General features: G+C 53.4%; 2 protein-coding genes across 10 annotated transcripts; both read right to left on the bottom strand.

Moving 5' to 3' along the window:
* Positions 1-274: 274 nt before the first annotated feature.
* Positions 275-2,183, bottom strand: BORCS6 (BLOC-1 related complex subunit 6). Its single transcript, XM_025363837.1, has one exon. The coding sequence runs from the start codon at positions 2,081-2,083 to the stop codon at positions 1,010-1,012; it is 1,074 nt and encodes a 357-aa protein (XP_025219622.1). The 5' UTR covers positions 2,084-2,183; the 3' UTR covers positions 275-1,009.
* A 6,378-nt stretch (positions 2,184-8,561) lies between these two features.
* Positions 8,562-15,070, bottom strand: AURKB (aurora kinase B). 9 transcript variants are annotated; one of them, XM_025363221.1, is made up of 9 exons: positions 14,974-15,070; positions 14,619-14,691; positions 11,875-11,977; positions 11,718-11,772; positions 11,327-11,518; positions 10,900-11,038; positions 10,641-10,789; positions 9,050-9,224; positions 8,562-8,878 (listed from the first exon to the last, which is right to left on the bottom strand). In XM_025363221.1, exons 2-9 carry the CDS (start codon positions 14,664-14,666, stop codon positions 8,705-8,707), a joined length of 1,035 nt encoding a protein of 344 aa, XP_025219006.1. In that variant the 5' UTR covers positions 14,667-14,691; positions 14,974-15,070; the 3' UTR covers positions 8,562-8,704. The 9 variants fall into 9 exon arrangements, with proteins under 9 accessions (XP_025219006.1, XP_025219013.1, XP_025219014.1 ...); XM_025363228.1 differs by having other exon boundaries at positions 10,890-11,038; XM_025363222.1 differs by having other exon boundaries at positions 8,564-8,878; positions 14,619-14,667.
* Positions 15,071-15,398: the final 328 nt, after the last annotated feature.

The raw sequence follows: 15,398 nt of genomic DNA on the forward strand, positions 1-15,398 counted from the left end.
GAGAAGACAATTTCCTCCCCTTCTCTTCTAGAGCACTTTGTTTTTACTTTTCTGTGGTTACTGGATCTCTGGGCCCCTGTGAGTGATGATCTGTGTCCTCACATTTCCCCTCAGACCAGATGCTTGAGAGCAGGAACCATATCCTTCCCCACGGAGCCTGAGACACCCCCACCCCCACCCCACTTCCAGCACCAGCCCCAAGGGAGCTGCGTGAACAACACCGACCCTCATTCCCATTGCTTTGGCTTATTAATCACTGCAACCCCACACAGACTCAGCCTCAGCCTTCGCAGCAGCAGCACTTTAATTCCACAAAATCTCAGAAAGCCAAAACTGATGAGAACACTCCACAACAGGTGGGCTTCAAAACCAGCAACATTCTACCTGAACCCTGAGAGCAGTGAGACGCCTCCCACCTCACCCCCCTCCGCCGTGCAACCCATTCCTCCTAGCTGCACCCCGGTTCTGGCTGGGGAAGTGGTATGGTAGAGGGCCAGAGGGCAGAAGCAGAAGGCTATCCATCCGCAGGGGTGCATCCTTGCCTGCGGTGTGTTTGGCCAAGGACGGCTCAAGCTCCCACAGCCCCTGGCACCTGAGATGTGGCCACTGAAGTCAGGATAGCCACAGTGGGGGCTGGGGTTTCCTCTGTCCCTTTCTCCTGATTACATGTGGGAGTCACGTCCTCACCTTGAAGCAGACCTAAAGCCCTGTGTTCCCAGGGCTGGTGCTCTAGCTAGGGAGGAGAGTTGGGAAGAACAGGGTAGCTACAGATGGCCAACTGTATAAAAGCAGAGCAACATCCCTTCCCACCAGGAAAGCCGTTACAACTTCCCCATATACACCAGCCTAAGGCCCAGCGAGTGGGCGCGGGCCAGCTGAACGCATCTGGAAGAGCCTCCAACACACAGGCTTCCCCTCAGTGGGCACTTCCCACCAGGACTCCCTGAAGAGTCCTTAGGGTCCTGCTGGGCCCTGCCCTGGCCAGGCCCGGCCTCTCCTGTCCTCCTGGTCACTTGCACAGGGCCTCCAACACCTCCAGAGTACGTCGGATATCCCGGACTTGGCGAGCCAGCCCCTGAACCGGCTGCAGAGCCCGCTCCAGCTCCTCGCAGCGCGCCAGCAGGGTGTACATGCCCTTGATGCTCATGTCCACGGCTTCACCTAAGGAGTCCACAGCGTCGCGGTAGGTCTGGATGCAGCCCACGCTGAGCGCCGTCAGCTCCTGCACCGCGCCACCCAGACCGCGAAGCAGACGGTCCACCCGGCCTCCCAGCTCCCGACTCAACCGCTCCAGATCCCGCAGCACCTCGGGGTCGATGGGGGGAATGGCTGGTGTGGGTGTGGGTGCAGGCGCTGGGCAGGGCCGCGCAGGGGCAGAAGGCGGGGGTGGAGGGGCGCCGCTCAGACGGATCTTGAGTTGCAGGTTGTTGGCGACAAAGTGGGTGAGGTCGCCGTGGCGGCTCACTGTGCCCTCGAGCTCCAGGGGACTGGAGATGGTGGCGCGGCGTCCGCCGCCCGCGCCGGACTCGGCACTCCCTGAGGACCCGGCGCCACCGCACGCCTCGCTCAGCCCGTCCAGGCTGCGGCTGTCCTGAAGGCGGCTGGAGAACGAGCGGCTGGCTCTGCCGCCCGCGGCCGCCTCCTGGTCGTTGTCTTCTTCCTCCTGCTGCTCAACATCCATCCCGCCGCCTGGTCCCCCTCGACGGCAGTCCCTCCCGGAGGCGGGCTTGCCCTCGGGTGGCGCTGGGTCCTTGTGCCGGAAGGACGGGGACGGTTCGTGCTCTGCACCCGGCGCCCCACTGAGGCTCCCGGCCCCAGACGGCGTCCCTTGAGGGCCGGGCTCTTTCTCGAGAGCCTCCCGTTCCGGCCGGTGGACGACGCCGCAGCTTGACGTCTTCGGGGACGTCCTGGGGTGGCGGTTCGCGCCCCCAACGTTCTCGGCCTCTTCCTCCCCGGACACCCGGAGGCCTGAGGGCGGCTCAGAGGACGTTCGGCCCGGTCCGCCGCCGAAGATTGCGGCCTGCTGTTCCGCTACAGCCAGAAGGTCCGTCTCGGGCCCGGGCCGCCCCCGAGACGACTCCATACTGCAGGTGGGGGCCGCAGCCGAGGAATTGGTTCGCCCCGGCTCCGGAGGCGGTGGCTGCGCCTTTAAGGGGCGTTGGTAGAGGCGCGCCGATTGGTAGCGGCTGACAATGGTAAGGACAGGAAAAGCATTTTGATTGGTCGTGGCGACCAGGAAGTCCCGGAAGAAGAGCTGTTACTGCACAGCGGAACACACGTGAACGCCGGCTGGGTGGAGAGAAGGAGGTGACAGCTGCTCCCGTCACCCCGCCCTTTCTGAAAGCTGATGGGCCAGATCTTAAAGACCAAGGTCCTCAAATTTCTGAGTCCCGCGGGGTGGGGCTTAGATTTTTTCTGCCTGCAATTGTACCCCCCCCACAGTGATTGCTTAGCAAAAACACCAAGTGGGGAGCCCACTTGGGGTTCCCAGAGAGGTTCTTAGGATGGAAATGACATATCCTGCTTGGACCATCGGGGTTGAACCTACTTAACTAAGAAGGAGGAAACCAGAAGTCCAGCATGAGCGTGAATGGTTTGCTCTATCTTTCTTGGTTAACAGACCTAACCATTGAACTGCTCAGAGCGATCCATTGTGGTCAAGGCAGCGGCCTCTGGACTTTCCTATGCTTTTGCTACTCTTGTTCTGTGTCTCTTGCCCCTTTCACATTGAGGGGTCTCGCCCCTTGGAAGATGGCGTGTGATTTTGCCACGAGGTAAAATATTCAACAAATGAAATGATCACAAATTTTGATATGTACTATACAGGAAATAAAGTGTTATGATTGAGAATATAACTGAGGCCGGGCGCAGTGGCTCAAGGCTGTAATCCCAGCAGTTTGGGAGGCCAAGACGGGCAGATCACGAGGTCAGAAGATCGAGACCATCCTGGCTAACACGGTGAAACCCCGTCTCTACTAAAAAATACAAAAATCTAGCCGGGCGAGGTGGCGGGCGCCTGTAGTCCCAGCTACTTGGGAGGCTGAGGCAGGAGAATGGCGTGAACCCGGGAGGCGGAGCTTGCAGTGAGCTGAGATCCGGCCACTGCACTCCAGCCTGGGCGACAGAGCGAGACTCGTCTCAAAAAAAAAAAAAAAAAAAAGGAGAATATAACTGAGTAGGCACTAGTTTAGATAAGGGGTCAGGAAAAGACCTCTTCGGTGGGACTTTTAACTAAAAAGAACCAAAAAGACCCAGCCACCCTCCAGGCAGAGGGAAGAAAACTTGAGCTACCTCTCAGAGACAAAGAAGTCTTGACGTATTCAAGAAACTGAGATGAGAGGGCAGGAGACATTGGGACTAAAACAAAATCCGCAAGGTAAGGGGAAGGATTTCGAGCTAAGGAACTGAACAGGCAGCAGGGGCCACGTCATGCAGGGGGCCTTGCAGTTCCTGTTGGGGAATGGAGATTTCCTCTAAATGCAATGGTGCAGCAGACATTGGAAAGGTTGTAAATTGCAACACGTAGCCAAAGCCCAGAGACATCAGTATTTTTATTTATTTATTTGTTTGTTTGTTTAGAGACGGAGTCTCACTCTGTTACCCAGGCTGCAGTGCAGTGGCGTGATCTTGGCTCACTGCAACCTCCGCCTCCTGGGTTCAAGCGATTCTCCTACCTCAGCCTCCCAGGTAGCTGGGATTACAAGCGCCCGCCACCACGCCCGACTAATTTTTGTATTTTTAGTAGACACGGGGTTTCACCATGTTGGCCAGGCTGGTCTTAAACTCCTGACCTCAAGTGATCCACCCGCCTCGGCCTCCCAAAGTGCTAGGATGATAGGCGTAAGCCACCGTGCCCGACCAGACATCCGTATTTAATAAAAACAGTTTGCTAACTCTCCTTAGCTGACAAAGGATGTGGTTGTTTTTTCCATTTGGACAGAGAGATGGTCTTGAGGCAGTGTCATGCCAACATTCAGAAGTGCAGCTCCCCAGAACTTCCCAGCACTACTATCCCCAGGTGCCTGCCAGGGTCCTAGCCAGCCAGCCCTAATGATAGTAGCTCACTGTTTCACCACGCCTGAGGAGTCCACAGTTGTCAGCTGTCTGTATCTTATAGTCGCCTGCAGCTTGACAAAACCCATCATTCCTTTGCTCTAAAACAACAACAACAACAACAACCTGAAAAGCTCATATATTGGGCTGGGTAGGTAGATATTCTTTAGAAGATGGGAGGCCTTCCCTTGAGAATGGAAGCTGAGCACAGGAAGAGAGTGATGTGATGGGATTCATGTTTAGGGATTATAGGCTGTTGTAGAAAATGTTTGCAAGGGAGACGGTAGACCAGTAAGGAGGTGGTTCCAAGTACCAGGTGATAGTAGCTCAGTCTAGCATGATGTGGATGGATGCATTCTAGATGTACCTTGAAGTTGTTGTTTTTGTTTTTTGTGTTTTTTTTTTTTTTTTTGAGACGGAGTCTTGCTATCTTATCCAGGCTGGAGTACAGTGGCACAATCTTGGCTCACTGCAACTTCCGCCTCCCAGGTTCAAGCATTCTCCTGGCTCAGCCTCCTGAGTAGCTGGGATTACAGGCGCGTGCCACCACGCCCAGCTAATTTTGTATTTTTAGTAGAGACCGGGTTTCACCATGTTGATCAGGCTGGTCTCGAACTCCTGACCTCATGATCCGCCCGCCTCGGCCTCCCAAAGTGCTAGGATTACAGGCGTGAGCCTGTATCTTGCAGTTTTTAGCGGACAAATGGGCTACCCACCCTCTGTCTGTGTAGGGGAAGCTCCTCACTCCCCAACTCTCCATTCCCTGAGTTGGTGCAATGACAGCCAGGGACAGGCACGTGACCCAAAGCTGGCCAATTAGAGTACTTCATCCTTCTGACTGCAGATTGGCGCAGGGAAGAGCACATGACCCAAGGTATGGCCAGTAAAAATCCTCCACAGTGTTGTTTGTTTGTTTCTATCTTTGTGGACAGTGTGAGACGCCTTTCTGTTCTCTTAAGAACTCAAGCTGGGTATCAGTTTTTCCATCTTTCATGTCCAGGAGATAACTGTCTGTAGAAGGAAAGAATGAGGCTGATAAGGAAGAGAACCAGAGACGAAAGATGAAGAGGCATGAATTCTGAGAGCGTTTGAAATCCCGTGCCAGCCTGAAGATAGCCCCACCTTTATCCTTCCTGTGATTTGGTTCCTTGCCCCACCCCTATCGCACCACCTCCCCGGCAAAACCTTGTTTCTTCCTACGGTGACTTCTGTCTCAGTAAATGGCAACTCCATCTTCCCAGTGACTAAGGCCAAAAACCCTGGAGTTGTACTTGACTCCTCTTTTTGTCATAATCTATGCCCAATCCTTTAGGAAATCTTGTTGGTTCTGCTCGAAAATACATCCAGAATCTGACCACTTCTCATCCTTACCATTGTTTCTGCCCTGGTCCAAACCACCATCATTTTTGGCCTGGGTAAATGAAGTTGCTTCCCAAATGGCCTCACTTCTTCTACCCTCACCTCTCTACAGTCTATTCTCAATAGAGAACCAGAATGATCCTTTAAAAATGTAAATCAGCGGCCGGGCGCAGTGGCTCATGCCTGTTATCCCAGCACTTTGGGAGGCCGAGGCGGGCGGATCACGAGGTCAGGAGATCGAGACCATCCTGGCGAACACGGTGAAACCCCGTCTCTACTAAAAATACAAAAAAAAATTAGCCGGGCGTGGTGGCGGGCGGCTGTAGTCCCAGCTTCTCGGGAGGCTGAGGCAGGAGAGTGGCGTGAACCCGGGAGGCGACGGAGCTTGTAGTGAGCGGAGATCGCGCCACTGCACTCCAGCCTGAGAAACAGAGCAATACTCCGTCTCAAAAAAAAAAAAAAAAAAAAAAAAAAAAATTAGGGGCCGGGCGCAGTGGCTCACGCCTGTAATCCCGACACTTTGGGAGGCCGAGGTGGGTGGATCACGAGGTCAGGAGATCGAGACCATCCTGGCCAACATGGTGAAACCCCGTCTCTACCAAAAATACAAAAACATTAGCCGGGTGTGGTGGCGGGCGCCTGTAATCCCAACTACTCTGAAGGCAGAGGCAGGAGAATCACTTGAACCCGGGAGGCGGAGGTTGCAGTGAGCCAAGATTGTACCACTGCACTCCAACCTTGCAACAGAGCGAGACTCCGTCTCAAAAAAAAAAAAAAGACCCCCGTTTGGTTCTGCTCTTTCTCAGAGAAGAGGGGGGATCATGAGTGTAGGAGCTGTGGGGAGCTTTGGTGTTTTGGGGAGTAGAAAAGCCGATCTATTGGGGATGCTTTGTAGTGTTAGAGTAGGTAGTTAGACATGAGGGCAGGAAAGAGGGCCTCCCCGTATGTTGGGCATTTGTCAAGTCATGGTCGAGCGATTAGAAATCTGTCCCTCTTACATAACGAGCAGGACAAGAGAAGAACCCCAGAGCTGTCTGATTCTCATCGAGTGAAGGACAGGCGGGCATACAACTAACTATCCGTCTGAGATAATAAATGGCCATCGCTGGCGCCGGGAATGAGAGGAGTCTTGCAACAGAGAAAACACCTGGAGTTAGCAAGTCATCACCCCTATAATGTTTTAAGCCTGTGCAGTAAGGTTTTAAGCATGTGCAGTGAAAAGGCAAAATGGTTGAATTTGATCAGCATCTAACCTTCCTGTGGGGTCGCTGGACCAGAAAGGGAGAATTGACCCTAAAGAGCATGCGCTGGACTTCGGTAAACACACTGCGCATGCGGTCTCTCCCGAATGCCGGCAGGCCACTGCGCCTGCGACAATTAAACCACAGCCGGCTCAGAGGAAGAACAAAAGGAGACAGAGCGTGCCGGAAAAGGTAGAGAGTGTAAAAACTCTAAAGAAAAGGAAGGGGCACTTGATTTTTTTCAAGTCGCCAGCCTGGTCCTCTTCTAAGTGAACTGTCTTTTGTAATAAACTATCACTTTGCTTAAAATCAGTTCTCCCTTCTGCCTTAAACCTTGCCTTTGGCCCGGTGCGGTGGCTCACGGCTGTAGATCGCGCTATTGCACTCCATCCTGAGCAACGGAGGAAGACTCCGTCTTGAGAAAAAACAAAATCCTTGCTTTTATCTCGTTTGAATTATTGCCATCGAGAAGACAGAGGAGTGAGGTTGCTGCAGAGTTGCCACTCCAGAGTTCCCCGGATAGCTGCAGACTTACCCGCAGGTAACAGTAGGAGTAGGAGTCAGCGTTATGGTTGTGGGAAAATGGGTGTCCTTCATTATGGCCTGCGGGAGTGTAAACTGTCCACCACTTAGAAGGGCATTTTTGGTGAGGTCTATAGACCGTTTACCTGCGTGTACCCAGCATTACCATGTCTTTCTCTAGATACTTGTAGTCACCATTGCCATGTCTTTCTTTAGATGTCCCCTAGAGGACAACAAGAGACCATCACAAAGGTGCACAGGAGGTACTCAAAAGACACTGGCCACAGTGCAAAGCACTGGAAATAATCTGCATGTCCATTCAGTAGAAGGGCTTTAAAAAAAAACCTAGGGATATCCATATTAAACATTATAGGCTATAATTATAGCCTGTAAATTATAGGCCTGTAATCCCAGCTACTCGGCAGGCTGAGGCGGAATAGCTTGAACCCAAGAGCAGGTTGGAGGTTGCAGTGAGCTGAGATCAGGCCACTGCACTCCATCCTGCACCACAGGGTGAGGCTCCGTCCTGCTCTGTCGCCAGGCTGGAGTGCATTAGTGCGATTTGGGCTCGCTGAAACCTCCACCTCCCCAGTTCAAGAGATTCTCATGCCTCATCTTCCTGAGTAGCTGGAATTATAGGCACGCACCACCATGCTCAGCTAATTTTTGTATTTTTAGTAGAGATGGGGTTTCACCATGTTGGCCAGGATGGTCTCGATCTCTTGACCTCGTGATCCGCCCGCCTCGGCCTCTGAAAGTGCTGGGATTGCAGGCATGAGCCACTGCATCTGGACTTAACTTAAAAAAAAAGACTGAGTAAACTAGGAGTAAATAGGCCCTATGTAACCTGATAAAGGGCATCTATCAAAAACCTACAGCAAGCATCATACATGACAGTGAAACCTCATGCCAGGAGCAAGACAGAATCACTACTGCTTCTATTGGCTCCTGTACTAGATCCTGACCAGAGCAGTGAAAGAATCAAAGACAGTTTCTAGGGTACAGAATTGTTCAGTTGCTCCTACGCTGGCAAAGGGGCAGAGAATGAAACAGAGAAGGAAAAACTAGAAGTTGGACAACCAAGAAAGAGGTGAAAGAAGGTGGCCAGAGATGGCTGGTGTTCCAATGTAGCAGCGGGGAGCCAGGGCCCCCAGTGCCCCCGGGCTCTGGGAGTCAGAGCAATGGAAAGAACAGACAGGGTAGAGGTGAAAGTGGGGTAGGGGTGGGGGTGGCTGGGAGCTGACCAGGTGGGTGTCAGAGCTGAGAGGGTAGGGTGTTACCAGGGATAGCAAAGCAATGCTCATCCCAGCTCCTCAGGGTGAGCCACCTCTCCTTCTAGGGAACAGCTTCCTCCACAGCAAAGCCTCCACCTAGAAACATCTACACTCATCAGTACAAAAAGCTTCAGCCTTTATTAAACAGAGGAGGAGGTAGAAGAGAGATAAGGGAACAGTTCAGGATCCCTTCTTTCCCCTATACATACACAAACATACAAAACACAGACACACCCCAGTGAATGACAGGGACCATCAGGCAACAGATTGAAGGGCAGAGGGAGGCAGCACCCTCCGAGAGTTGGCCCGGACCCAGGGGTGGGCTGAGACCTGGGCCAGGGGCAGCCGTTCCGAGGGGTTATGCCTGAGCAGTTTAGAGATGAGGTCCTGGGCTCCCGTGGGCACAGAAGCGGGGAACTTTAGGTCCACCTGCAGGTGTGAAGAGATGGAAGGGCTGCATTACTTTCACCCTGGCTACATCTTCCTTGACTACCCAGTCTGTCTGGAGTTACTTAGGGCCACGCGGATACACTCTGCCCACCCCCAGCCCCCCAGCCCCTGGCCTCTGCAGCTGGCACGAAGCCCAGGCCGCCCTCCCACCTTGACGATGCGCCGATAGGTCTCGTTGTGTGATGCGCTCTCAAACGGTGGGTTTCCCACCAGCAACTCATAGCAAAGCACTCCAATGCACCACAGATCCACCTTCTCGTTGTGTGTGCGCCCCTCAATCATCTCTGGGGGCAGGTAGTCCAGGGTGCCACACATTGTCTTCCTCCTGGGAGGGATAAGGGGCGTGGGCAGGGGTCCCAGTGACATAGGAACTCTCCTTTCCCTGCTACCTGATGGCAGGGAGCCAAAAGACCACGGGAGGTACCAGGGGAGAGGTCCAGCCAGGCAGGGCTACTGGAGTGGGGTTAGGGTTGGGGTGATGACATATCTGAAAGCCCCAGAGGTAAGCCTGCACACAGACCCAGCAACTCAACGCTGAAGGATATGTCTTAATAAGATACTCCGCTATGAGGGCAGTGTTCATTTGGAGTTCATTTTGGAGTTCACTGGGGACATCTCTAATGCCCATCAGGCATGTTCTGCTTAAATAAATCAGCTACTATGTGATACTATGAAACCGTTAAAAAATGATGTGGGAGGAAAAAAGGCCACTGCTCCGGGCTTTTCTGAGACAGAGTCCAGGCTGGAGTGCAAGGGGGCGATCTTGGCTCACTGCAACCTTTGCCTCCCGGATTCAAGTGATTCTCATGTCTCAGCCTCCCGCACAGCTGGGATTGCAAGTGTGCACCTCCATGTCTGCTTAATACATTTTGTATTTTTAGTAAAGATGAGGTTTCGCCATGTTGTCCAGGCTAGTCCGTTAGCCTTGAACTCCTGGCCTCAAGTGATCCACCTGCCTTGGCCTCCCAAAGTGCTGGGATTAGCAGGCGTGAGCCACCGCACCTGGCCAAAGTTTTACCATTGGCTCATACGGGGATCAAACCCGTGACCTTGGGGTTCTTAGCACCACATTCTAACCAGTTTTTTTTTTTTTTTTTTTTTTTGAGACGGAGTCTCGCGCTGTGTCACCCAGGCTGGAGTGCAGTGGCGCGATCTCGGCTCACTGCAAGCTCCGCCTCCCAGGTTCAGGCCATTCTCCTGCCTCAGCCTCCGAGTAGCTGGGACTACAGGCGCCCGCCACCACGCCCGGCTAGTTTTTTGTATTTTTAGTAGAGACGGGGTTTCACCATGTTAGCCAGGATGGTCTCGATCTCCTGACCTCGTGATCCGCCCGCCTCGGCCTCCCAAAGTGCTGGGATTACAGGCTTGAGCCACCGCGCCCGGCCTGTTTTTTTTTTTTTGAGAGGAGTCTCACTCTGCCGCCCAGGCTGGAGTGCAATGGCGCAATCTCGGCTCACTGCAACCTCCGCCTCCCAGGTTCAAACAATTCTCCCGCCTCAGCCTCCCGAGTAGCTGGGATTACTGGTGTCCGCCACCATGCCCGGCTAATTTTTGTATATTTAGTAGAGACAAGGTTTCAGCATGTTGGCAAAGCTAGTTTCGAACTCCTGACCTCAGGTGATCCGCCCACCTCAGCCTCCCAAATTGCGGGTATTACAGGCGTGAGCCAGCACGCCCAGCCCCTGGAGAGGTTTTAATGGCCCAGCCTCACACCCAGGGCTGGCCTCCCAGGCCACCATACCTCAGGGAGGGCGCATGCACAGACCAGCCAAAGTCAGCAATCTTCAGCTCTCCCTTGAGCCCTAAGAGCAGATTCTCTGGCTTTATGTCTCTGTGAATCACCTTCTTCCCGTGGCAGTACATCAGAGCATCTGCCAACTCCTCCATGATCTGGGAGGGGTAACGACAGGCAATCAGACAAGAATGGACCTCCAGCTACAAGCAGCACACCCTCAGCCTCCAGCCCCCTACTGGCGGCCCAGGTGCCCACCCGCCCGGACCGTGGCTGTTCGCTGCTCGTCAAATGTGCGGCTCTTCTGCAGCTCCTTGTAGAGCTCCCCGCGGGGCGCATACTCTAGAATCAAGTAGATCCTCCTCCGGTCATAAAAATAGTTGTAAAGACGCAGGATGTTGGGATGGCTGAGGGAAGAGACAGAGGAAGCCTCAGGCCAAAGGCATAAAAGAGCTGGGAAAGATAATAGGAGCAAACTGGCGTCAGACGTGGCCCAGGCTGGGGACACCAGGAATGGGAGTGGGAAGGGGAAACTGGAGGCAGATTTCTGGATTCAAGGCTCTGGCCAGGACTAAGGGCTAAATGGGGCTCACTAGCCGTAGCTACAGAGAAAGCAACTTGGATGAGGTAGGACTGAGTGAGGAGCTGGGGTGAGGGAGCAGAGGGGCTTCGGCTCAGGGGGCATCAACCCATACTGCAGGTGGGCCTGGATTTCGATCTCTCTGCGCAGCTGATGCTCCACGCCCTCCTTCTCTATCTGGGACTTGAAGAGGACCTTGAGCGCCACGATGAAATGGCTTTTCTTCTCCCGAGCCAAGTACACGTTTCCAAACTTGCCTTTGCCCAGAGGACGCCCAATCTCAAAGTCATCAATTGTGAAGTGCCGCCTGCTTAGAAAGTGGGGGAAGGCAACTCAGAACCGGTTTTGGTTATTAAGAGGTTTGCTTTCCGCTTCCTCATCTCATCCTGTCCCCCGCCCCACTTCTCTTCATCTCTACTCCTCCTGCCCTTAGGTTTTATCTTCCCGACTTCCTGCCCGTTCACTGTCCCCTCACCTCCCTCCACCCCAAGGCTTGGGGCACTTACATTAAGATGTTGGGTGTCCCACTGCTGTTCTCCACCACCTTCTGGCCAGGGGCAGCTAAGGAGACAACAGGTAAGTTGAATGAGAACAGGGATGACCTTCTCATCCCTAAACCCTCCCATAGACGCTCATCAGTCCTCTCCCCCTTGCCCCAGGTACCTGTGGGCTGGACATTGGAGCGGCTCATGAGGACAAGTGCAGATGGGGTGACAGGCTCTTTCCGGAGGACTCGCTGGGGCAGGGTGCTCAGGCCAGACGGAGCCTGAGAAGGAGCAGGGGGTAGCTCTGAGGGTGCCTTTGTCTGATGACCCGGGTGGAATGTGCTGCAAGCAGTATTTCAGCCCCTTGCTAAAGAGCCACCCACCCGCCCACCCCCAATTCAAAGAGAAACACTGATGTGACAGTTTTGCCTCCCAGCCTCTGCTCACAGTCCCATGTTAAAATGGGTTATTAATAAACAACCTAGGGCCGGGCGCAGTGGCTCACGCAGTCAGGAGTTCAAGACCAGCCTGGCCAACATGGTGAAACCCCGTCTCTACTAAAAATACAAAAAATTAGCCCAGTGCGACTGGGTGTGGTGGGTCACGCTTGTAATCCCAGCACTTTGGAAGGCTGAGGCAGGCGGATCACGAGGTCAGGAGTTCGAGACCAGCATGGCCAACACAGTGAAACCCCACTCTACTAAAAATACAAAAATTAGCTGGGCGTGGTAGCGAGTGCCTGTAATCCCACCTACTCAGGAGGCTGAGGCAGGAGAATCGCTTGAACCTAGGAGGCTGAGGTTGCAGTGGGCCGAGATTGTGCCCTTGCACTCTAGCCTGGGCGACAGAGCTAGACTTCGTCTCAAAAAAAAAAAAAAAGGCCGGGCGCGGTGGCTCAAGCCTGTAATCCCAGCACTTTGGGAGGCCGAGGCGGGTGGATCACGAGGTCACGAGATCGAGACCATCCTGGCTAACATGGTGAAACCCCGTCTCTACTAAAAATACAAAAAACTAGCCGGGCGAGGTGGCGGGCGCCTGTAGTCCCAGCTACTCGGAGGCTGAGGCAGGAGAATGGCGTGAACCTGGGAGGCGGAGCTTGCAGTGAGCCGAGATCGCGCCACTGCACTCCAGCCTGGGTGACACAGCGCGAGACTCCGTCTCAAAAAAAAAAAAAAAAAAAAAAAAAAAAAAAAAAAATTAGCCGGGTGCGGGTCCTGTAATCCCAGCTACTTGAGAGGCTGAGGCAGGAGAATTGCTTGAGCCGGGGCGGCAGAGGTTGCAGTGAGTTGAGATTGCGCCACTGCACTCCAGCCTGGGTGACAGAGTGAGACTCTGTCTCTAAAAAATAAAAATAAAAAAATAAAAAAAATAACCTAAGTAGGCCTAAGATAAGGGGCAAAAGACTCACACCAACACCTAACATTTCACCTCTTTGGCCCTGGCCCACACTTTTCAGGCATGAAGCTGTTCAACTTGTATAAGTCCTGTCCATAACACCACAGCCATTCATCCAGCCTCTCACCTACACCACAGTAGAGAGCTGGGTCTCTACTGTGAACACCCACAATTCAAGGGGTTTAGACAGAGGTATTCTCAAAGTCTCCCAAAAAGCTTAGTTTATTAAGGCTTAGATAAGAAGCTTGAGGCCTTGAATGTTATAGCAATACCCAGGGGTTACACCTTTGCAAGAACAGCCTTTAAGGACACTAAGAGCTACTCTGATGGCCCTGGACCACTTCTCACTTTCACCTTTTTTTTCTTCTGAGATGGAGTCTTGCTCTATTACCCAGGCTGGAGTGCAATGGCGCCATCTCGGCTCACTGCAACCTCCACCTCCGAGGTTTGGGCAATTCTTCTGCCTCAGCCTCCCGAGTAGCTGGGATTACAGGCATGCACCACCACGCCCAGCTAATTTTTGTATTTTTAGTAGAGACAGGGTTTCACCATGTTGGCCAGGCTGGTCTCGAACTCCTGACCTCAGGTGATCCACCTGCCTCAGCCTCCCACGATTACAGGCATGAGCCACCGCACCTGGCCTCACTTTCAGCTTCTCAAAATAATAGATACACTTTTCTTTTAGGAGTGACCAAGGTAAAAGTGACAATGGTTTCTCATTCAGACTCCATTCCTGACAGCTTCAGTCAGTGCTCTGTGAGGGAGGGAGCTGATGAACAAAGGGACAGGCAGATTCTCCAGGAAGCCCAAGCTCCACAAACAGGGAGCAAAGCCTGTGCAGGGCCCCTTCCTTCTTCTTCAGCCAAGAGAAGAAAGCCCCTATGCCCCTAAAAACCTCTTCCCAAATAGTGATATTGGTACAGATCTACAAATAAGCAAGTTGAATAAAATACAGTCCAGAAATAGACCCACATATATGTGGGAATTTATATATATAATAAAGGTGGCATTTCAAATCAGAGAGGAGGCCCCTCAATGAAATCTGTCTGGACAGTTGGGAAATAAATCCATTTAGATTCTTTGAGATCCTTACCTCAACTTACTCATTAATTCCAAATTATAATTTAGACTTGCCTTGGACCTTTTAAACAGTAACTTTATATCCTTTTAGAGTCTATTTATATTTGCTCTCTAGTTTATTTTTTTCAGGACATGGGTTGGGAATCATGGCCTGAAGGCCAGGCCCTGCCTGCTCGGTCCCAGATATCACTTGTGTGTGATGAACCCTGCAGAGGCCCTCACCGGCTGGTAGTCACTGGCTGGTCAGATTCAAGTTGGCAGCACCTAACAGGATGTGGCTGGCTACAAATGCCCAGACCAGGTTCTGTCATCAAACGGGGCGCGTACTTTGGAGCATAACGGGAAAGAAAGTGCATAAGGGATTGCTCTTTGCACGATCTCAAGTTTCCCAGCAGGAACTCGCCCTGCGGGGTCATGTGGGCGCGGGGAAGGAGGGAAGGGCCTTACCGTCTGCCGGCCGTAGGGCCAGGGGTAGGCGTTCTCCTTCTGGGCCATCCTTAGAGGGAAAGGGGGAGGAGAGCTGGGCGGAGAAGGGAAACAGCCGTGAGAAGCAGAGAAAAAGAGAGAGAGAGAGGGAGGGGTTGGACCGATCGAGCCGGAAGCGCTAGCCCGAGCTGGTAAAAGGGAGCAGGTCAGCACACTAGCTCCAATCCGGGCGCTGGTCTCACCGCCCCCACCCTGCTATCATCCCTACCTCCTTCCAGCCCTGCAGTGTGCGCGCAGGCCAGCCCAACGGACCCTCTGATCTGCCTGATCATCTGCCCACTCCTGGCGCAAGGCCTGCGACAGGAGGCCAGCTCACCTGAGGTCCAAGGTACTGCTACTCTCCCGGCCGCCCGCAAACAACTGAATCTGCCACGCCACGCCCTGGCCGAGGACCTTTCAAATCTCCCGCCCCGGCCCCATTGGGCGAGCTCGTCGCCCATGCCTAGTTCCCATTGGCTCGATGTCCTGTGACGTAAGTAATGGGAACCCAACGGAAGAGGCGGAATGAGAGGGGCGCACGCTTGGCTTCCAGCTTAGGAAGGTTTCCCCACATTCCCCCAGTGAATTATCTTGCTTTTTCTTTTCTTTACTTCCCCTCCCCTCCCCTCCCCTCCCCTCCCCTCCCATCCCCTCCCCTCCCATCCCCTCCCATCCCCTCCTCCCCTCCCCCCTCCCCTTCCCAGATCGGAAGCGCGACGTGAAGGAAAGCGTGTGGATCTCGGTGGCCGCCGTCTCATTAAA

This window comes from Theropithecus gelada, chromosome 16 (genome assembly GCF_003255815.1).
Source record: "Theropithecus gelada isolate Dixy chromosome 16, Tgel_1.0, whole genome shotgun sequence".
NCBI lineage: Eukaryota > Metazoa > Chordata > Mammalia > Primates > Cercopithecidae > Theropithecus > Theropithecus gelada.